Here is a 23,278-nt window from a genome sequence, read left to right on the forward strand (position 1 = left end):
CCACTTCAGTTACCCATATTCTTTGAAATTTCAGTGGTGTGCTTTACAGTGTTGTGGCTAGTTGGAGCTTGCTAAGTGTTAATGCAATGTAAATCTGTTTAGACTAAACAAGGGGGTCAATGGAAGAGGATTATGAGGTATACCTTTAACTTAACCCATGTACATAGTCCTGGAGCTAGTTCATTTGCTAGTGTGTTTATAATATTTTGTTTACTTGTCATCTTTCCATGTGTCTAAACTCACCTGTGTTCAGCCAGCCTGGTATACACCATATCCTTGTTCCTTGTAAATACCTCGTTCTGCACATCTTTTGTTCCAAGGTATCTGACATTCCACAATGTGACTTCTTTTGTAGATACCTATGTTAAGCTAACACTGCTGAACTCGATGGGGCAGGAGATGTCCAAATGCAAAACTTCAATCCGCCGAGGGCAGCCGAACCCCGTGTACAAGGAAACCTTCGTTTTCCAGGTGGCACTGTTCCAGCTCTCGGACGTGACGCTCATCCTGTCCGTGTACAATAAGCGCAGCATGAAACGAAAAGAGATGATAGGGTGGATTTCCTTAGGTCTCAACAGCTCAGGAGAAGATGAACTCAATCACTGGACTGAAATGAAGGAATCTAAAGGACAGCAAGTCTGTAGATGGCATACTTTACTGGAATCGTAATGGATGGTGGAAAGTGCAGTCTAAGTGGTTCTAAGGGAGTTTGTTCTCCCGGGAAGATGATCGTCCCTGGTCACAATCAGCAGATGTGTTGTGGGAGTAAAAACTGGAAATTGAGGTCAACATTCCATCATAAAGGATGCACAACATGCAAAATGGTGGGATTTAATATAGAATCTTCACTTAGTGTCATGAACTTCCTTGGTGTCAGAGAAGCCTTGCTGTGCACAGATATGATAGCAGTATTCCCTTCCCCATCCACCTGATGCTGTATTTGTTTGGATTTGTTTTGTGGTTTTCGATTCAGAAACATTTTGTGCAAGGTTCTCCAAATTAATGTAAGCTCCTCCTTGTGTACCTTTTGTATTGCTTTAATACTGTAGCTTCTGACCTGCCTGCATTCAGATTAAAGGTCAATAGTTTGCACTTTGAGAAAAAGTTAATGGTCTGTAAAGCAAAAGCAAAAAAAACCAACAAAACCACTGGTGAAAGAACACTTAATAATATAGCAAATAGAAATATACTGTTGTTTTGCACTGAGTTTCTTCCCAGGAGCTTAGTAAAGTAAGTTTTCATTTTTTGATATGCAGTTGGTTTGAAAAATACTAGCATTTGGGCATCAGGTGAACTTTGACATCAAACTAAAGTTTCTTCAATCTGTGACAGGAACGAGCTCTATATATGGCAAAAATTGGGTTTTTCCCTCTTGCCTGTACTTCTGCCTAATCCAAAGAGACCAGATCATCAGTTTGGTCCCTTCCAAAACTCCTTAGACAGGTTGTACTGTAAAACTATGTAACTTTCTGTTGAAAGCACTTCCTGTATTCATGTATTCCAATGTAGGAAGCTCTTAGAGCACGACTTTACTAAAATATATTTTCATTAAACAAATTGATACAGGTTTCTTTAAAATGTCAGCGTTTGGAAGTTAGGTTGAACGACAGTGAAGGAAGTGGCAGCAGTTGAACTACTCTGAATGAATGCAAAATACTATGGCTTTGCTTGAAACAGCTATCCATTCAGGCCTCTTGTGAGCTGTTTTAGGAATTACCGTATGCTGTCTGTTGGAAGTAGAGAGCAAACCAGGAGTTTTTACCTTTCTTCTTGGAGAACATCAGTAAGTTATTTTTCTAGTGATTTGCCAGCAATTGAATGAATGTTCACACACAAAATAGAAGTTTGCTTTGGTTATGTTCAGGCTGGGAAACACAGCTTTCTAAGGTCACAGTTGAGAAGCTGCAGTATCACAAGAAGGTTTGCCATCAGATAAACACCACTAAAACTGGGGAAATATCAGTGCTTCTGAGATTCTTATTTGTCCCAAAGCCTTTAGCTGGACTCACACTAATTTATTGACTGCTGAATCTAATTCATATTACTGAAATTGTGCATTACTGAGTAAACATATTTTTTTAAAAGCTTCCCAATTCAAATATTCTTTTCACCTGTAATTACAAGCTTTGTTTCTTTTTAATTGTTGCTGTATAGAAAGCAAGCAATTTCTTTTTTCTTATAAATGATGGTGATGTCTTACTAATATGAGACCTCACTGACTTTTAGCACTTGGTGGGTAGAAGAGTAAAGTGTTGGATTTTGTTGAGACAATTGGTGTTAGTCTAAAGCGTTCTCATTAGAACAGATTTGTTCCTCTTGAATTTCTTTATAATATCTTTGAACAATCCTGGCTTTGGGGTATACAGACAGTCAAGTACAGTGAGACTGGTGATGGTGAGTATGTTGTAATAAAGATATTTCACATGGTTCTCGAATTCTCACACTATTTAATTTCTTTAAGTCCTTTTTAAAGGATTTTGTAATTCTACATCTTGGTTTATTTGGTGTCTTTTGAGGGATTTATTTGCAGAGCCAGGTTTTCAGTTTTTGTTGATTTAAAGATTTAAACATTATTAGAGGCCTTTGATTTGTTTTTTTTTTTTTCTCCTGATATTACGCTGCTGCTTCATTTACAGAAGCTTTGTTTACTAAATACAAACGATGCAAAAACTTTCTTTAAACATGAGCAGTCTTGCAGTAATACAATGCAGGTTGTCTCTCTCAGTCATTTTTGTTAGTCCAGTTTGTGAAATGTAATGTTGAGTGTAGAATTTAATCAACATTAATTTTATATGCGTAAGGAAAATGCTCAGATTTTCCCAATCCTTTATGCTTTCCATATAATAGGAGCAATGATGTAGAAGCTGTTGAAAAGCAGTTTTTCAGTGGATATGGAAGTGGTTTTATCTATTCTGTTTGTGGATACTTAGACGCTCTTTCCTAAAACTGAAAATTGTCTCTTGATGGTTGTCTCTTTGTACAGGTTTTGCTATTTAAAATAATGTACAATATTGAACAGCAAGAACTGGGTCAGGTAATTCCAGTGGAGAACGTACTTAACATCATCATTGAACAAGTGAAGAAGTCAGTTTGGAAGGTGCAGCAAATAACCTCTTACAGAACCAAACTAAACTAAACTGTCATGACTTGGATTCCTGTTTGTAGTTTGCATTGCTTCAGCTTTGCGTTTCAGCCTTTAGATTTCTAAGGCACTGAAATCTTAATTTAGACAGTAGAGATTTGTGGTACTCTGTGTTGGGCTCATTTGGGAAGAGGAATCTCTCTCTAGGACTTTTCCTGAAGTATCCAGGACCACTCTGTGCTTCACAGAAGGAGGATTGGTTTACTTGGATTTATACTGTACAAAGGCTAGGAACGGAATGTATAAAGAATGGAAATGAACATTTAATTTTGGGGCAGTAGAATATGGATTTGTCGTGCAAAACCAGTCACACCAATAATTGGATTTGCCTTGGGATTTTTGTGAGTTAATTATTGTACCAATAGCTGTCATGTTGGTTTTTTCTTCCTAGAACCCATTCTTATTATTTGATTTGTTTGTAAGTTTGTTTTTCTTATTGCTTATGCAAACCTATACTTTTGTATTTGAAATCTGCCTTCAGCTATTGTGGGTTTTTTAAACCCTACATAAGGGCTTGCACACACAGTGTGGTTTTGTACATTCAGGTAGGTCTTAAGCACGAAACAGAATTGCTGAAGAACAAAGTATCAGTAACAAATTAGATGCACTTGTATTTTCCCCAGAGTTGGCTGTGGCTTTTTCATAGCTTTTTGTTGTTTGCCTTTGTTCAAAAGTACAGTAAGTACTTGAAAAAATGTATCAAATTAATTACTTTTCTGTATGCCAGCAAACCATGTAGAGATTGCAGATCTTGAATTGAATCTGTTTCCTGTCAGTGTAGCCTTAAATAATTGTAGAACAGTGACTTTCTTACAGATTCTATTCTTGAAAGTATTGCATCCTTTCTGTAAGTGATCTGTTTGGTTTAGTGCTTAGAACATTTCATGTACGTCCTAATGTATTGTAAACGTGAAAAGGTGGTCAGTTCCTTTCTGTTAAGGGCAAGGTTGTGAAGGGCAGGACAGCCAAGCATGAGATCACTGCGCTGAAGGAGGAGAGGTTGTGCAGCGCCTGCAGGACATCGCTGTCTCCCACATCCGAGGAGGCAGGAAGGCAGCAGAGCCATCCTGCTGCTCCTGTTCAGCCAGGGGGCACGGGGAACGAGGGGAGCACTGGAAAGATGCAAAGCTCGGTCCTTGTGCTGCTGCCTCATGCTCAGGATGTGAGACGTCCACGTTGTAGCTGCACTGTGAGGTCTGACTGCAAAGGCAGAAGCAAGGCAAGGTGTAAGCTCTGCTATGGAAGAAATACGACACAATTTCTAAACTAAATTGAAGTCCTCTAAGCTCATTAATAATTATATTGGGAAATTTTGGGAGTGAATGTATGTGCTTTTGTGGGAGCTGAACATTGTTATCAATTTAGAAAATACTTGAGCTGCAAACAGATTTTATGGCATTTACTGTGGGAAATATTTTTACCTGTAAATTTTTGCAATGACTTTTGATGGCAGATGCAGTGTCAGCATCAGTACCTTCCCATTTTCACACCTTTGGAGGACTTCTTTTGTTGTCTACAATCTGTGTTTGTGTTCTTAATTTATTCTCTTTTCTCCCCAATGACTCACTCCTGCAAGCTCCCCAGGGCCCTGAGAAGCTGCCTGTGGCAGTCACTGGACCTTAGAGATCAGGAACACTCTGCACTTTAAAGTACTGGTGCAAAGTTTCTGTGACCTGTCCAGCTCCCAAAGATTTCTGAAATGCAAACCAGAAGAAGAAAACTTTGAGGGAGACATTTTCATGTAGGAATTGAGTACAGATCATTCTTACACATCCCAGTTCTAACAAAAAGTCTGGTGTAAGGTCAGGGAGTGAGGTGTGAGGGGAGGCCTTTTGGCCTGAGCTGTTCCAGCCTGAAATTAACAACAGAGCACCTTTCACTGAACTCAGAGTTGTATTGAGCCCTCTACTTATCATACTTTTCTGGAGGAAAAAAAGCTGTCCTGTTTATAGCAGTCTTTAGAATGGTGGCTTGTCACTTGTAAGGCAGACTGACTTCCTCCTGAAGCTGAATTCTCAATAACTGAACATCCTTTTAATCTTTCCACTGATGTGCATGCCTGCCTGCCATTAATGTTAGTGAGAGGAGCCCATGAGCTTCAAGTGGAGAGCAGACCTCACCTTGGAAGAGTGAAGAGCAATGGGATTGGTACGTTAGAGAGGTGGTACAGCCTGGCACCTGCAACACAGTCAAATATGATTTCAATTATAAATGAAAGCAGAAAACCAAACATCTGGACACTGTCACAAACTTGTTATTTAATCATTATATCTTATTTTTGTTTCTTCTTTTCCTCAGCTTTTGAAATATTTTTAAAACATTTTTAAAACTTATTATTAGAAATGTTCAAGTGGTCCCTAAACATCTTGATCATTTTAACTGGAACATTTAGCAGTGCTTATTGTTAGAAGGAGCCATCAAGAATGTTCTGTATTTTGGTCTCTAACTCAACTGCTAGATTTTGTAGTACATCACAGCTGGATTTCACAGGATTTCAGACTACTTTGTTCTGATGGTAGTTCTTGAGGGAAAAGTCACAGGAGCATTTCCTTGTCAGCGAATCACCAACACCCATTGAAGAGATGTCATCTGAGAGCAAGGGCATTAAAATAAGGGATGACTTTGTACAGTAGCAGCAACAGTGACTCATATTCCACTCTTGGAACCTTGTGGCCCTTGGAGGGCCCTGCTCAGAGAAACTGTGACATGTGAGTTGTGGGAGTTCATGGTTTCAGAGCAGCGCTGCTCTCTGTGGACATTGTGTGGCTTCTAAACCAGTGTAATATACAGAGGGTAGATGGTTTTTTATTTGCCTTGGGTGAGTAGGGCAAGTGCCAACTGGCCTACAGTGACATGGATTAGTTTAGCCTTAAGAACTTATCGCTGCCCCTCCTTAAATTCAAGCAGGGTTTCTTCCTTTCTGCAGCCTATGCAGGAATCTTATGCACCAGTATCTGCTTATATTATGTCTACCTGAATATGGCACAATTATTAGTGCTGACAAGCTTAGTTCTTGTGTGGTGTGACTGTAGTAGTGGATGGGCCTGGTACATGCTGGATCAGGTTTTGCTGGATCAGGTTTTGCTGTTCAGGCTTATGCTGATCAATATAGAAACATGGTCCTTATGCAGAGGAATGTGCCGGGAGTTAGGGAAGTTGGTGGTACTGCTCCTGTAGGAATGAAGATCAGGAGACAGCCCTGCCCAGAAAAAGGGCAAGGCTGTCCTATAGCAAGAAGGATTAATTCATTTCCTTGGAAGCATCTGCTGGTTGAGCTGGCATAAAGGCCCTACTCAGGGGAGCAGAAGCAGTAATACCATACCACTGAAGGAATACCTCATGGACATTCAGGGATGTAATTAATGTCATCCTTTTCTCTCTTGTATCTGAGGACAAGAGTCTTGCCCATTGTATCAATATAATTTTTTTGCTGTGTTTTGCAAACCCCATGGACACTGATTGCATGCTGAGGGTCTAAAGTGGATTGCTTTTTAACTTTTGGTTCATTTCCAGGGTGTGAGTTTGAATGAATTTGCAGAATTAACTAGAAGAATTATCATAGCTTTGAGATGTGGTCTCTAGGCCATAGTACAAGCAAGGAGCAGGGCTTTGAACCAGTTTTGATAGTCAATTTTGCAAATGGCTTAATATGACATTTTAAGAAAATTTCTAAGCAGTTGAATGTATTAGGGAATATTTACAAAAAGAGGAGATAGAGCAATGATCTTTTTTTACTATACAGCTAGGTTGCTGTCCTTTCCAGTAAACCACAAGGTTCATTAGTGCTCAGTACTGTTTCGTTTACGATAAATGTTTTTAATGTGATTTTCAGGACAAAGTGTAATTAGTGAAACCTTTTATTCAATTTTTCCCTTTATTTGCTTTTTTTAAGGAGAGATTTCTCCTTATATAGTATATATACTTTCTTACAGAGCTTTCTTACCTATTTTTGTATAAGATGATTTAACAATGTGAAATTAAATGCTCTATGAGCAAGCTATATCACTGTTAACGCAATCAAAAGTGCTAATATAATGACTAAGGGCCTGAACCTTCTGCCTTTTACTCAGGTCCTGGTTTAACCAGATGTTGTTCATGTTGTATAGGACCTTTCCCTGTAAGCACTTCCATCTATTCCTGGGGATGTCTCAGGGAAAGGCACTATTAACGTGAATAACAGTGGTAAAACTGAGCCTCCTCTCCATTCTTAGTGGGACATCTGTCATGAGTAAAGGCTGCTGGCTCTGTCCCAAAGTATAGTTTTAGATTATAGTTCCCTTGATCTTCAGTGATTTTGAACTTGTTTTTCTGGTGACTATAAGCTAATAACTGATCTTAGTGAATACAAATATTGAACTGTGCTGTTACCAGCAAGATTATTAAAATGTGTTTCACATTTTAATTCATTCTTTCATTGGGATATCAGGAGTTGGATTTGTGAAGCGTTCTATTGCGTAGAGATAGCACACATTCACCACATTTCTAAAAGGTATAAAATATACAGTATGTAGCATTTTCTTGCATACTTTTATACTGCCTGTACACCACCGATGCATTCGGTGCCTTCCTTCTTTTGTATGAAACTTAATATGTAGAGAAACTGAAGTTATGGTGTGTAAGCAATGTCACTGCAACCGAAGAGATGTCTTAAACTGATTATTCCTAGTCCGGGAGGTTTCAAAGGGCAGTTCAGTTTAACACAATGCATTTCTTTGAATCTGAAGCTTTCCCCTTTCCTTCCTTGCCCCCACCCCACCCCCTGTCCAAGAAACTTCCTCATATGGCTGTTTATTCTTAATTGATTCCTGTGTCTGATGTAAGTCACATGGTGTTAACCAAAGAACCAAGTCTGTTTCTAATTATTTGGACAAATAATGTTTGGACTTGCAATTACTTAAAGACAAAAATGATATGATGGATCTCTGTTAACAAATATAAAATAGGCTTCTGTAAATGTGACTCCCAGCTGAGAATTCCAAATACCTCTTTTCTGACTGGATGTGCATTGTTGTATCAGTAGCAAAGTGTTTGGATTGTGTTTCTTGGTGCATTTTGATCAAAATCCTATCACAAACAGAAATATCAGTCAGTCAGTGCTGTCAGATTAGCTTGGTTTACCATGTTATACCTATATCTGAAGTGTGCTACTTTGAGAACAGATTTCGCTTTCCTGTGTCTGAAGTCCTGATATAGTCCAATATGTACCTGGTGTATGCTGGTCTCACAGGAACAAACAGACTGATGCTGCATTGTATGTACATTTCCTACCAGATTTCCTGCCAGTGTCCCTTCATGGTACAACTTCTGTAATATAACACAGTTTTCAACTACTGTTTCGACCTAAAATTCCTTAAATTTCAATGCATGTATAGCCTTAAACATCTAAGACACCAAGCACAGTTTTAATGGGAATAGGTTATATTTGCAAGTCCTGTTTGTCTCAAAAGTCATAGAATTATTTTTATATATCAGGCAAAGATTGTAGAAAATGGGTACATTGCAGTCATGTTATCAACCATGCTCCTAATTATATGCATTAAAAAAAAAAGGCGTTTTTGCTAAATGTTTTAGAAGTGAAGTATCAGTGCTCATTTCCTTTCTTGAATTTGTTTTTGTTTTCATATTTTCATTTCTGTACAGAACCTTGGTGCCCTTAACTAATACCTGTGACTGAATTCACACTGATTTTCAGTATTCCTTGAGCTGCTTTTCTTTTCTGTTCCTTTTTTAAACTGAATAAGCAGTAATTAAAATTCCCCTAAAAATTTCCTTTTTTTTTTTTTTTTTTTTTTTACATTTTGACAGTAACATAATTAGAGCAAATGACTGTTTGCAGCTGCTTATGCAGCTTATTAAAGCCTGAGAACTTTGTTTGAAACTGTCATTATAATCCAGATGAAGACATACATTCCATGGCATTTCAGTCCACATCAGGTGAACGCAGGAGCTCTGGCGATGAATGTGCAGATCTGCACATGGCGTGTCAGACTCTGAATCCCCAGAGGGATTTATAATTAAGTGTCACATTGTATCTACAGTATCTCCAGTTGTGTGTTGGCAGATACTTGTTGTTTTGTTTTCTTTCTTATTACCTAGCAAAAAACTACTTTTATCATTTTTGTGCTACTGTATATTAACCTTGAGGGTTTCCAGCGTGCAAGATCAGTGTAATGTTGTCAGTCCTCTTTCTGTAAAAAAGCCCTGGACTTCCAGCATACACATCCCATTCCTGTTCTGGGGAGAGCCAGAATGCCACCAGCTGGTTTTAGTTATATTTACCTGTACAGCCCAGGTAACTTCAATCCCATGTTAGTTTGATTGAAACATGCTATAGTGTATCTTCAAACCACGGATCTGTCACAACATTAAAATAGTCATTTCGCATATCTGAAACTTTGCAGCTGTGAATTTGTATTTTGTTTACTCTATCTCTGTGAAATGTATTTTTGTCAGTTTGAGGACTTTGGATATTTCAAAGTATTTTCTGTATGTGAAATCAGCTTTTTGCATGTGAATTGAATTGCTGGAAAGTATTTTAAAAAAAAAGGAAAAATCACTTTTAAAACCTGTTGTTGTCACTTTCCTTTGGAATTCATTACATCGTAAACAAAAACAGACTTCACTGTTCAGAAGATAGTAACGCTTGGTCAACCATTGGAATTGCTGTCTGCATCAAAGAAAAAATATTTTTTAATTTTGGCAAGGTAATCCTAGCCCTTACACACATTTTGGCTCTGTTTACAAATTTCCTAAGTTTCCCCAATTCCCTTTCTGTCCCCCAGTCTTTGTTGATGTCATGAACCTTCTGCTTAGAGAACTTAAAATTAACCAGTGTGACAATGTTCTAACAAATATGATGTGTATACTGGCAAATAAAGGCACACTCAGGTGATCATTCTGTTTGACTTTATACAGTTTTCTTCTGGGGTCCTCTGTGGTTCTCTTTGTTTCTTTGTCCCACATACATTTCTCAGAAAAGATCTCATCTAACATATTAATGCTTAACTTCTGCTTTCTAAGGAATAAGTAGGATGAAATAATTGAGGTTTGATTTAAACATGAAGGAACACTTGCCATAAGTAACAATTATAATTTTACTGTAATCCAGCTTAGATCTTCTGTACTGTCCTCTGATGATTTCTGTGGTACCTGTTACAGAAAAGGCTTTCTGGACTTTCATGGCAGCTCAGCTTTAGGAGGTGTCTGAATATATGTGTGTTTTAATACCTACTAGTATGCATTAAAAATGAATTGTTAGAACAATTAAAGCATTTTTTCCTATCCTAAACGTGGGAACACTTAGTATAAAAAGCTTTTATTGTTTCTTCCCATTTCTGCAGATGAAAGGAGCATAGGCCAGTGACTTTTACCAGATGGAAGTGGAGAGAGGGGTGCATTTCTTTGCTGTATGATTCTGATCCTCTGGACCATCATCATCTGTGCAAATCCTAGGACTCCTGCAAATAAGATAGAATGGTAGTTGCTGCTGTTAAGGCTAGCATTTTCCAAAGGCTGTACACCTAAAAATAATGTGGCATTCCGTATGCAGACAGCTACATATTTGGTGTTTGAGAAACTTTGAACAGAGCACTTGTGACCATTTTGTTTAGAAGATGTCACAAGACATTTGGTATCCTTGTCTGTTAGAAAAAAGCAACCCAGGAATGTCTTTCTCCGGATTATGTTAGACTTGTTGAAAGGTGATAATATGAAAAATACTTGATTTAAAAGAGGATTTGAGAAGCTGTGAAAACATGGCTTAAAAGAATTAGTGAAATAGAATCTGTAGACTGATGGTCACCAATTACAAACAGCCATTTTCTACACAAAGATCACAGAAAAAAAGAGTTACTACACAGCTTCAGCTGCATGTGTGGTACCTTGCACTCACCCATGTTTCATACAAGTATCTGAGCAGAATTATGTGTAATGCTCATAGTTGGTAGTTAGTTTATTGTGAAACAATAATTGCTTCAGACAGGTAGAGCCAAGTTACATCGCTTTTAGACAGATACTACTTTACCTGTCAGAGGCTGTCTCTGAGTAATTGTCTTCATGTGGCAAATTTCACATTAGATAGTATATAAAATCCTTTGGAAGCCGGTACTTACTTGGTTCTGAAGGTTCCTGTGGTCAAGGGCTATTTAGCGTTTTTCCTGATGAAATTTGTGGGTTTTTTTCCTCTAGTATTTTTGTTTTTACAGTCCAACAGTGCAGTTCTAATTTAGTGTTCTATTCATATTAGACATTTAATTTTACTTGTAAATTAGCCCCCCCCGCAAATGAATGAGACCCTTGCTAAGGCATTTTGTTACCTGATAATCATTTTGAGTAGCTACACTTCAGCACAGGGACTCAAAAAACCAAATTTAGTGTTGTTTTGGCATAAGAATAGTAAGGATAGAAGGAAGAAAAAAATGCGGAAATGAAATAAACCCTCATCAAGCAACATCATGCAACAAATCAGCTGGGCTTTAGATAAATGATTTATTATTAAATTTAAAACCTAATAGGTTTGTATGTTCTGAGTGTAGTTTACACTGGTTTGTTTTCCACTTAATTAGAAGCCTTACATTTCATCTTATTAATAATGAAAATCCTCTTGTCAAATTGTGTAAGATCATGTTGAACTAATATGTATATTTTAGAGGCGGAATAAAATCTCCCCTTGTAGCCTTTCATATTATTTCATTGCATTATGCAAAAATTCTATTCTGCTTTTAATTTTGCTAGTGTGAAGTAAGAAAACTTCATCTTCCATTCCTGCCTGGGAAGGTCCTGATTTCAAGAACTATGATGAAAAGAGTTCAATCACCGTGGCCCACTGTTTGCAATTAAAGGTTAACTGCAAACAGAAATTCAGAGTACCAGGCCAACTGAGCTTTACAAATGTAATGAATGTGGGTGTAAGAGATAACAGTGATCAAATCTAAAGTTGTATTCTGTGATATCAGTTCTTGTTGCAGTGGTTGAACAGTTCAGAAAAGGAGCAGGCTTAAACATGCCAAAGGAGACCAGATTTGTACTCCACTTGCTGTTAGAGTTAAGTACACATTTCCCATGATACCACAGCATTTTCATCTGCAGAGACCTGAAGTATCAATAGACTACAACGTCAGTCACACAAGCCTTTGCTAATTAATGCCTTCACTGGAAAATGTCTGGCATTCTTAGGAGATACAGAATGCAGAATTCATTCATATTTATATTTAAAAAAAAAATAGGCAGGAAAAGAAAAAGCCACATAATCAGCTGTTTGATAAAGCTCCAAATCAGTCAGCTAGGCTAAAGGTCATGAATATGTAGCTAGATCTTAGTAAGCCTCAGTGGCAAATCATCACACAGGCTTGCTGCAGTTTACTGAGACTGTGTAAGACACTTGGGAGCACAAGCCAGGCCAGTAGGCTGAGAAATGGCATTAACCATTCAGCCTTCACCATCTGTCACTGTGCAGCCAAGCAGACGCTTCTGATGGAGCTGTTCTGCATCTCCTCATTTCGGTTTTTAACTGAACTTCACACGGGGCTTGCCAGCGAATGCAAAGTACTGTCACCCACAGCACTGCCATCCTTCTTCTCTTTGCTAAAATTCCCTTTTTCTTCCATGTCATTGATATATCCAGGCAGTAAATGACCTGTCATACTCTTAAATTTATCAGTGAAACTGGTGCACATCTTTGAAAGATATTGTGAAATACTTTGTAAAGCATTACTATATAGAAATTACTGCCCATGGTATTATATCCAGAAGAACGCTTTTCTGCTTATGCTTAAACATGCCAAAGAGGTTTGCTGAATACCTTGGTCTTTCAGTAATGCTCACTATCAGCAAGAGTCACTGAAGGATCAGGATAAAACCTAAAAAGACTTTTAAAAAGTTTTCAGTGAGATCTGTTCCCCAATGTGACTGATCGGAACCTAAATGAGTGCCAGTGCAGGGAGGGGGGTGGAAGTGCACAACTGGAGCTGAGCTGGCCTTCCCCAGCAATCCGTGCTTACCTCAGCTAAAATGACATGGAAATCACTACCTGAGGAAGCTGTTCTGAGCATGGAGGCATTTTACACTGCTGACTGTTGCCTGTTGGAATATAACCAAACACTTCTCATCTTATTTTGAAAAAAATCTTGTAAAAGTTATTGGAAGTGAAATCCATAGGTGCAGGCAGAACAGAAATGGATCTAAATACTTTTAGAACACCAGAGAGTTATTTTGATGGGACAGAAATCTCTACTTGTTTCTAGTACAATAATGCATCCTTTAAAAAAAATCAATTAGAAAATATATAGCAATGTCATATTTTAAAATTCTCTCCTTTTCATACAGTTGATGTTATTTTAGGGGTTCTCCTAAACCTCCAGCAGCATTCCCTTTTTTTCTTTTTTCCCCATCTTCCACCCACAGAATACTTGTCCCACAACAGGACCCCCTTCAAGGTCATAGGTTGCCCTGTTATCTGACACAAGAGCAGTAGGATTGCTGCTGCTGGTGCTTGGACCCTGGGGAGCCTTTTGGGAGGAAGGGTGGTTGTGTGTGACCATGTGGGAGCATCAGCACCACTAGGGAGCTGAGAGAGAGCAATTACTGAAGGTAATTCAGAAGCAGGTGTTTTCAGACAACCTGGAAGATCCAAGGATGCTGGTACCCAAACCACTGCACATCTCACAGACCTGCTGCTCTGCTCCCTCCTTGGGTTTTCCATGGAAGAGGGTGATCCATCATTAGGCAAACCTTTCACTGGAGAAATATTTCAAGGAATTGCTCTCTGAGTGCATATTCCACCCTCTCTAATTATGCAGAACATTTCACTGAAAGCTTTCTCAGAAGGCAGACTGTAAGATTGACTGCGTCAAGAGCCTGAAATACAGAATGCACTTAAACTGTTCGTTGTCATTCTGGACAAAGCAAATTAAGCATCCCCAGCAAATGCTGCCATCAAAAGAACAAAAGCTGTGAAGTGATCCAGTTAATTCATAGTCCATGTAACCACCGGATGACAAACAGTTCTGCCTTGTACCAAAAGTAGGAATGTTGTTGTTTATGCTGGGATGGATCTGAAAAACTGTTAATGCCTCGTGGTGGTCTGCAGTTAGGCCTTCAGCCTTCACTTGTGCCCACCAACTCCCTTTGGCAGTGGGTTTCTCAGCAAGTCTACTGCATGTGATCTTTTCTGGTTTGTTTTTATCGGTACAATGTGGAGTTGTGCTTTTCACTTTAATTAATTAACTAATTAATGTCCTTGTGCAACATTAACAAATACTAATTTTGGTATATAGTCCTGGGTCAGGTGAGTGTATTTATGTTCCTAACCTAACCCTGAAATCAGCCAGTCTGAAGATGAAGCCTAGAAAGCTCTTCGGAGTTCAAGCCACTGCTGCTCACCAGTTTAAGGGAGGAGACAAATCCATCAATCCTAATTTAATGGGAGAATTTTCAGGTAGACAGTAATTGAGTTGGAATTCGGCCAAAGCCTTGGGGTTAAAGAACCTACTGTTATGAAATGTGTTCGAGGATCTTTAATGAATACAAGCAATTGAGATCACGGTTTCTTCTCTTCTGCAAGGGGCAGCAGAAAATGCTGCTTTGCCTCCAGAAATAATTTGGTGCCTGTAATCAGGCTGGGGCATTGAAAAAAATATGCCACCTTCTGAAACACCAGAACCATTTTCTTAGCAAGGACGATCTCAGTGTGTTGACCTGTAGGAGGAGTAGCTGGACAACATATTTCAGTAATAACCCTCACATCAGTACTGGGAAATAACCACTAAGCAAGTAAAGGAATCCTTAACTAACTTGAATTGACTTACATTAGATTCAACTAAGTTGGGGGTTTCTTCCCTCTTTTTTTAGTCTCAAAAATCCTGCTGGTTTGCAGAATAATTTCAAACAAATTTATTAATCCCTTCAGCTAGGCTGGACGAGAAGAAGGTCTCCAGACTTGCTGCTTTCCATAAATAGATATTTCCATATCTGTAAGTTCTTCTGGATTTCTTACACATATTTATTTCTAAATATAGCTAATGGTTGGAAAAAGGAGCATGACTGGAAGAGTCCTTGGCAGCCTAAGCATGAGGGAAAATTGATGCCTTACAGATACTAGAATTGTTTGCCTTTGAAGCTCTTGGTGAAAAAAATTGTGGCAGCTAGCTGAAGCCCAAATGTAAGTTAATGTGTGCACAGAGGGGGTTGCATTTTTTTGTTTTAAACCACCTTTAGTGTGGGATACTTTATCGGCTGAATCATCGATCTCCCTTTAAAATCAACAGCCTTTAAAATGCATATGAAGGTATTTATTTCAGAGATTAAAAAATATGCAAGTCAACTTTACATGGGTGCTTAAATCCTTCAATATGGGACTTGAAATGCAGTTGCATTATGCTGCCTTGCACCAGGACAGCCCCCCAGAGCAGCAGTGATTTTGTAATGCTACCTGTTAGAGCTAAATTCTTGCTAAACAAGCAAAATAATGGTTTATTTGTACCTTCTTTAAGTATGCATTTACTTTTGATTTTAAGCTCATAGTGGGTGAGTAGCTCATAGCACACTGACAGAGAAGGACCTGATGTACCAAGTATCTCCAGGAACTCTGGAATTATTACAAGCTGCAACATTTACACCTGTGTGTGTGGAATGGCTCAGGTGGTACTGGGTGAATCATACTTAGGGCAACCAGTGCCCTGCTGCACAGTATAGTGGGCCTGAGAGTGAACCTCAATGCCAAAATCTGCATTAAAATTAAATATATTTAACTTTGGACTTCTATGAAGGTAGTACTTCCTTTGTACAAGCATACTTTGAAACACAGTAGGTGTTCTGTATTAGCAGGATTAGATTTTGGAAGGTAAAATCAACTTTATTTAAAAACATACACAGTATGTAAACTGAGTAAGTAACTCAGTTTTAGTGCCCTGCCTGAGATTCCCTGCATTCTCCTAATGCTTTCCTCTCCAGTCTGTGTCCTTAGAAACAAATAGACATCAAAACCTGGGCAAGTGGTTAATTCCTTCAAGATGACATGGACTTGGAATCCAATGAGATTCTTCCTTTTATATTTGATTTTTGGTTTGGATTATTCCAGGATATTTATTCTTCTCTCTTGGAATAATTTCAGACAACAAACATAGTACACAGTTTAACTTACTGTGACCCACTGGCTCCCAGAATAACTTTTACTGATTTATTTCTCAACTGTTGGCTATGCTCTGCTGTTTTTTAACTCCTTTTGTGCCCCTCAGATCTGGAATTGCTGCCGAGATATTTTTCTTGAGGCCTTTTATTTCTGATTTACTGTGTGCTTGTCTAAATAAAGGAATTGCTCTCATGGCTGTAAAGTAGTAGGAAGCTGCTGACGCTTTTTGAGAGCAGAACCACACACAGGAGACCCATATAATTTGCTTTGTAATTGAATGGTACATTTCTCAGCATCCAAATTTTTAGCTGTTGGGACTTCTCTTTTAAGATGATAAATCCTTCAGAAGTTGTGGTGCATTCCTATTAAAGACAACTAGGATGTATTTCCCAAGCTCATAACAATAAACTGCCCGAGCACAGAATTGCCAGAGAATCTCTGTTGGAGCTCTGCGTAATCCTCTGGTAACCTTGTGCAAACTTCTCCCGGGATGTAACAGAAACTTGGCACCTTCTTCTGGCTGTCCCCAAGTCGGAGCTGTGCCCTGCACTGTGGCTGTGAGCTTGTTTTTGTCTTTGGACTGATTGGATCTTTCCTCTGGAAGCCAGGTTGTGCCAGCTTTGTTCGAGCTGAGCGGCCCCACTGCGCTCAGTGGAACTATTCATGGAGCGAGGTGAGCTTGAGGAACTGCTCAATGGGAGCTGGGCTGGCACCGTCTGGCCCTTGGAAGCAGAGAGAGAGGGAAGTCTTTTCCTCCTTTTGTGAAAAGCAGAGAGCATGTAACTGAGAGGGATGGTGAGCAGGAATGTGTCAAGAAGAAGTAGACATGGGAAGGAAATGAATCTTTGATTCATTATCATGGAACAGCAGCTAAGCTGGAGCCAAAAAGTCCTTCAGAGATTTAACATGAGATCTAAATTTTATTTTAGAGTTCATATTGCAATTTCACTGCAATGACAAAAATGATTCAACTGAATAACTGAACTGAAGCTGATCATTATTCAGTTTTTCTTGTTGGTTTGATGGATGAACTGATATTGAAGTTTAAAAATCTCTCTCCTTTAAGCAAAAAAAGAGTCACTGTTCTGCTCCAGAGTGCACGCTTGAGAAGGACTGGATATACAGTGCCTTGACTGCTGCTTGCTGTAGATGTAGGTGAACATGGATATGGACACTGGAGTGAGTATCAATATACTGTACAAACCTTGAAAATATAAAGGAAAACACAACTGCTTCCCCATATCTTCTTTTTCTTTTTCCTGTTTTTTGTTTTGTTTTGTTTTAAACTTGGGGAGTATTGCGTTTCATTGAAACCATGAGTATTGCTGCGCAGGTTTGTTTAAACCAAAGCAATTGCCTGTCCCTAGCCATTACTCATAGCAGTGAGAAAACTTCGCAGGACTTAGCTTAGGCAGCTCCCAGTCCCTGGAGCTCAGATATAGTCCAGGACACGCCATGTGGATAAACAAGAGGGTTGACACAGCTGTGCAGGAGCTGTGAGGAGGTTTTGGAGCAGGCGAGCAGGAACAGCCTTGGGTAATTGCCATTGCACCAGATCCTGCTCTGAAAATGCTGCCCCTCCCACACATAACACTGTCTTCCTTTCTGGACTTTGGAGACTGCTCAGCTCTGGGACAGAGGAAAGTAAATTCTCTTCAACAGTGCAGGGTCCAGCACTTGGTTTCCTGTGCTCCTTTCACCCGTGTAGAGCAGGGGGAATTTCCTGCAGGGAGCTGGGTTGCTCCAGCTGGAGCATACCCATGTGTTCCCCTTCTCCACACACACCTGGATCTGCACTTCCTGCCCAGAGCATGCACTGGAGATTCTGCCAGGACACCTGGTCCTTCCTGGCCCCTGGGAGTGTCATCCACATTGGACTGCATTGTCCTTATAAACAGTCCCTGCTCATGGCAGTAAAAGGACTCCTGAAAAATGAAGTGTTAACAAAGACCAACTGCGAGTGCTGGAGGAAGAACCTCCGGTGCGGATCAGAGGGCTGCAATTCCCAGCCTCCATGAGGACACACTCCTCAAAACAGTTCTCTAATTGAAAATTAATTCTCAGAACAACTTAAAGTTTTTTTAAGCTACTGCTCAAGTAAAAGGAATAATCACTTTCTGTAGCACCAGCTAAATAATTGAATGCAGATCTTAGTAGAATATTTTCCGTCCAAGGACAGTGGTTGCATAATTATTTCATATGATATAAATATTTAGAGATTACTTTTCCCTCAGCAATTAAATCAATAGATTGGACTTAAAATGAAAACTAAATTGAAAATGCTTGATTTTTTTTAAAAAAAGAAACTTAGTATTTTTGGTCTGCATTGTAAATTGAAACATAAACAAAGCCTGTTAAATTTTGATTAAATTGATCTTTTTTTTTTGCTTGTTCTTATAGGTCATAAAAGTGAAGTCTGAAAACAGGGACACTGGCAAGGAGACTGAGAAATGAATGGGCAAAGTCATGTAAGTAAGTAAGAATTGACCCAAATGCTGAAATTCTAAAAAAAAAAAAAAAAAAAAAAAAAAAAAAATTCAGTCAGTCAAATATGAAGTTCTGCATCAAAATTTTATATGTTCTCTTAACACTGTGACTTGTGAGGCTACCCCAGAAAGCCTTTCTCTGAGGAGATGTCACCAGAGCACAGGGGTGAATGACTAATCCATCCCTGCCAAAAGTGTCTCCTGCTGATTACAGGTCATGTGTGCTGCCTGGTTGCCTCATGAGCTACATTGTGCATAAAAAATGGATACTCAACTGCACTGGTATCATAATTTTATAATCTTTTCATTATTTAGACATTTCTCTTTTTCTAAGGCATTTTATGGGCATTGCAAGTATTTACTCTGGAATAAAAACATTTTAAAATATGCTTTTAAATCAACCCTCCCATGTCCCATAGCAAGGTGGGCTCTCTCCATTCTCTTTCCTTTCCAACTCCTCACTGCAGCCGTGCCACATTGTTGTGGCTGGGAGATTTTTATCCTGTAACTAAACTTATTGTGCCTAATCTTTACAAAATGGGTGAGAGTCATTCCTGGGAGGTGCTCCCTGCAGATGCCTCAACCCAGGCAGACAATCAGGGCTATTTTCCCTTGTCCAGGGAAAAACAGAACACAGAGGGGTAGAAGCAGTGGTGCCTGAGAAGGATTGGATCCTGGCCTGTCTCTTGTGGCTGTGGCTGCTCTGGCTGCTTCAGGAGGGTTCCGGAAAGCAGAAAAAGCTGAGCACAACAAAAGGCTGAGAAAGGGGGTAGCCAAAGTGATTACAGTGGTTTTTGACTTGTGGATCTCTAAACGTTTTCTATCATGCACTTGGCTTTATCCCTCTGCATTGCCTTCCCTGCAGCAGCTGCCACTTCCCAGCTGATCCCTCCTTTCTGTCACTAAAATGAGCAGCCTTGCAATGATGAATATTAAAATTCACCCACTAGCACTGCAGTGAGGTGGGGTCCGAGCAGCTCCTACCTCCCAGCCTGCTGTGCCACCCTGCCAGCAGATTCGGGAAGGCGACACCACACTGGTTTATCCTGGTTTCCTTCCCAACCCTGACAGCTGGTTATAACTGGTTGAGCAATGGCTGGAGTTCAGAACAATTCAAATGTCTCAGACAGTCTATATAAACATCGTTCCTTACTTAGAGGTCCTGTTGGAAGCTGTGTCTGTTGGACACTTAGTGAATTACAGGCTTTAGAAACTACCTGGCAATGCCTTGAACCAGACGCAAAACTTCCACTAATGCAACCTTTAGAGTCTTAAGTAGGTACTTGGCTGCCAGTTGCTTTCAGGCAGGCTGTAAAGGGACTTTCTGGAAAAAAAAAATCTGACTCTGGACCAGCATCACCATTTGTTTCATCTCGATTTGGAGTGGTTAAATAGGAATTTGCAAAGGAAATGAATGAGAGGACCAGCTTCTTTCATTTAATAGGCTTGTCTAAGTAGAACCAAGCAACAAAGGAATTCTGTGTAAGGTTTGCAATTTCTGTCGCTCTTGTCTAACCAGATTGAAATCATCAAAAACAAAACAAACAAACAAACCCCCCAAACCAACATGAGCGAGTGCAAGCGATTTAGAGTGTATGCATTACAAGTGATACAGAATATGCATTTATGATTCAAAATTTTAAACAGCTGAGAAATAAATATGCAAAGTAGATTGTTCTGTTTGCAGATGGTAATCCTGCCGCACTGATTTTGCTCAGCTGTCTGATTTTTCAATGTCTGCATTCCTGGTTCCTGGGATTCCTGATTAAGAAATAAAATATGAGTCACGGTGCATGGTTACCTTCTGCGCATCTGAAAGGCTAACTCAGTGACTGAAAACAGATTATTAGAGGCTGATCTTGCCGTGCTGAATTCGATGCAATGTCAGGGGATTGGGAAAAAAAAAATATCTTCTCTGCTCTGCCCTTCATTTTAGAGCTGTAGGATAAAGGCTCCTGCCAGTTCTTGTAGATCGGCTTGTAGGAGATCGTCTGCCCGGCCCTCTCTGCCGGGGGTCTCTGGGTGGGGACGGCCGGCGGGCAGCCTGCTGCTCGGCAAGGTGAGGCACATCCCTCTCCCGAGGATGACTCAGTCGGTTATTAAAGATTTCCAGCTTCCAGCTAAAATGGCATCAGCAGCGGTGCCCCAGAGGGAAGAAGGGGAGATGTGAGAAATGGGTTCTGTTCTTGTCTCCGAGTGCTAACACACACACACACACTCACACACACTCACACACACTCGCACACTCGCAGAGCTGATGTGGAGCTCATCTGGGAAAAGTTTATTTTGCAATAAGAGGGTTTAGTATTCTGCTAAAGGCTTTTGCGAGGACTGGATCCAATTTTCAGAGCCTGTTGCCAATATTTGTGAGTCATTTCCTTGGAATCCTACCTTTGGTGTTTATTTCCCTTAGAAGGAAACTTGTAAAAGAATAATAATAGCTCTCATTCTTCATGGAAAGTAGCACACAGCAAAGTGGGAGACAACTCGCTCTTTGTTCCAAAACACTTTTGTGTTTGTTTTGTTTACTTTCTTCAGCAGACAAAAAGTGAAGAGTGCAATATAATTAACTCCATAAACCATCTCATTTACGGTGCCAGTGACATGCATGTGCTGTGCACCGGAGTGAAAGTGAAGTGGGGAAGCGGTTTTAATTGGTACCTCTCTTCCAGAACGAGTGATGAGAACTGCCTGGTGATTTGGGAAGTCTCCTTATGTAACAGCAGGGCTTTGCTTTTTCTCAGCCCCGCCTGACTACCGGGACTCCTTTTTCTCTCTGACTTAAGTCCCAATAATAACACTGAGCACCTATTCAGCGCTAAAAGCCCTCTCAAAGGTTAACTAATCAGAAATGCTGTCGGTTACAGTTTACAGCAAGAGCAGCACCTTTTGCCCTCAGGATACTGAAGCGTTTTGCAAACTAAACCCCCACTGAGCTAAGTGGATCCTGGACAGAGATTTTTATGTCCAGCAAGGCCACGCAGCCACCAGAGGGGTGGAGGCAGAGAGTGTATGAGACATTCTGGCTAAGTACACTGGAAAAAATATTTATGCTTACTGAAATGAATACCACGGGGCTTTATTGTTCTCCCAGACCAGGCAGGCAAAGCAGCCTTAGGGAGATGGCTGCAGTAAATAGGATGGCATCTTTTCTCATATCTGCCAGAGCCCTGTGGCAAAATAAATTGCAATTTTTCTTGCATTTTCATATATTTGCATAAATTCTGGGGCAAACTTTAACTGTTAGAGCCAGCATTCAAGAGCTCATTGCATATTGGCTGCCAGGAGTTCTGATAGGTGACATATACCTGCAAAGAAATAAGAGAGGAAACATCTTTTCTGTCAGAACAGAAGTTTTCTCTAGTTCTGCCTCATAGGAACCAGAAGCAGGAGAAAGCACAAGTGTTAAGAATCCAAAAGGAGATTTTCTTTTAAATCTTTTTTTTTCACTGAAACCCAGGGGACTCTGACATACTGGTCCAGAGTAACTCCATAAACTCTTTCTGGGAGCAATTCAACTGAAAAGTATGTAAAGAAAAAAGTTAGCATGTGGGAATTAGAAAAGTTAAAGAAATATTTGCTCTGAATGCTGTTTTGAGAAAGAGACACTTAAACATCTGGAGTGGTATAATCTAAATTAGGGTGGAAGTTGAGTGAAGATACCTTTGAAAAACTTCCATGGAAGGGCTGTGTCTTGACACAGAAATCAATTCCTGACTTCAAGTTAATTCCTTTTCCACCAAACAGTAACTCCAGCTCTAGAAAAAGAGGAGGGGGAGAAAAAAAACAGAGCAAAAAAACCCCAAAACAACCCAGTGGATTCCTTGAAATTTCCTGAAGGAAGGGCCAAGAAATACAGAGAAAAACACTAGACTTGGCAGGTCTATAGTTTATCTATACCTCTGAAGGATGAAAAGCTGAATTGACCCTGTTGGCACACAGACCTGTTGTTCTACCAGTCTAGTTATTCCAGCCAGCTTTAACTGTTTCATTTCACCCTTGGATCCTGCTTCTCTTAGATGGTGTTATATACATCTCTGGCAGAGGTACAGCTGAAGAAACATCGTTGAAGAAAATCATCGTTGCCTGGGGCCCACACCATCTTGCTGCACCTGTCCTCATTTCCCTCTTCCCCCTGCTGCCTCCCTGATGACTCTGGCTTGTGGTCACCATGTCCCTCACCACAGACCAGGCACTGCTCTGCACTGGCACAATGCAGTTCTCCTCAGCTATCTTATATCAATAAGAGGAGGAAGAATTCTCCCTGTCTGCTCCCAACCAGGAGCTGTCTCTTGGAAGTCCAATTTTCAATTTAAATCCATCACAGCCAATTCTAGAAACTTTTCCACTTCTTGCAGCCTTGCTGCTCAGCTTGCTTCCAGAGCCCTGAGTGCAGGGATTGTCTTTGATCCTTTGCTTTCATTTCCTGTGACTGGGCTGCCCCAGTGTGCTGCAATTAGGTGTCCCCAGTGTTTCCACTGCTTCATTCATAACGTTACTCCAACTCCATGCATATCTATCCAA

At 39.9% G+C, this 23,278-nt stretch overlaps 1 protein-coding gene across 7 annotated transcripts in view; it reads left to right on the top strand.

The window, feature by feature from the left end:
- SYT14 (synaptotagmin 14) overlaps positions 1–10,040 on the top strand; it is an 89,124-nt gene extending 79,084 nt beyond the window's left edge. For all 7 annotated transcript variants that reach the window (XM_032102898.1, XM_032102899.1, XM_032102900.1 and 4 more), the window contains one exon: positions 356–10,040. In XM_032102898.1, the coding sequence (XP_031958789.1) occupies positions 356–669 (314 nt within the window). In that variant the 3' untranslated portion in view covers positions 670–10,040. The remainder of the gene's footprint in view (positions 1–355) is intronic.
- Positions 10,041–23,278: the final 13,238 nt, after the last annotated feature.

The sequence above is a fragment of the Corvus moneduloides genome, chromosome 3 (genome assembly GCF_009650955.1).
Source record: "Corvus moneduloides isolate bCorMon1 chromosome 3, bCorMon1.pri, whole genome shotgun sequence".
NCBI classification, from domain to species: domain Eukaryota; kingdom Metazoa; phylum Chordata; class Aves; order Passeriformes; family Corvidae; genus Corvus; species Corvus moneduloides.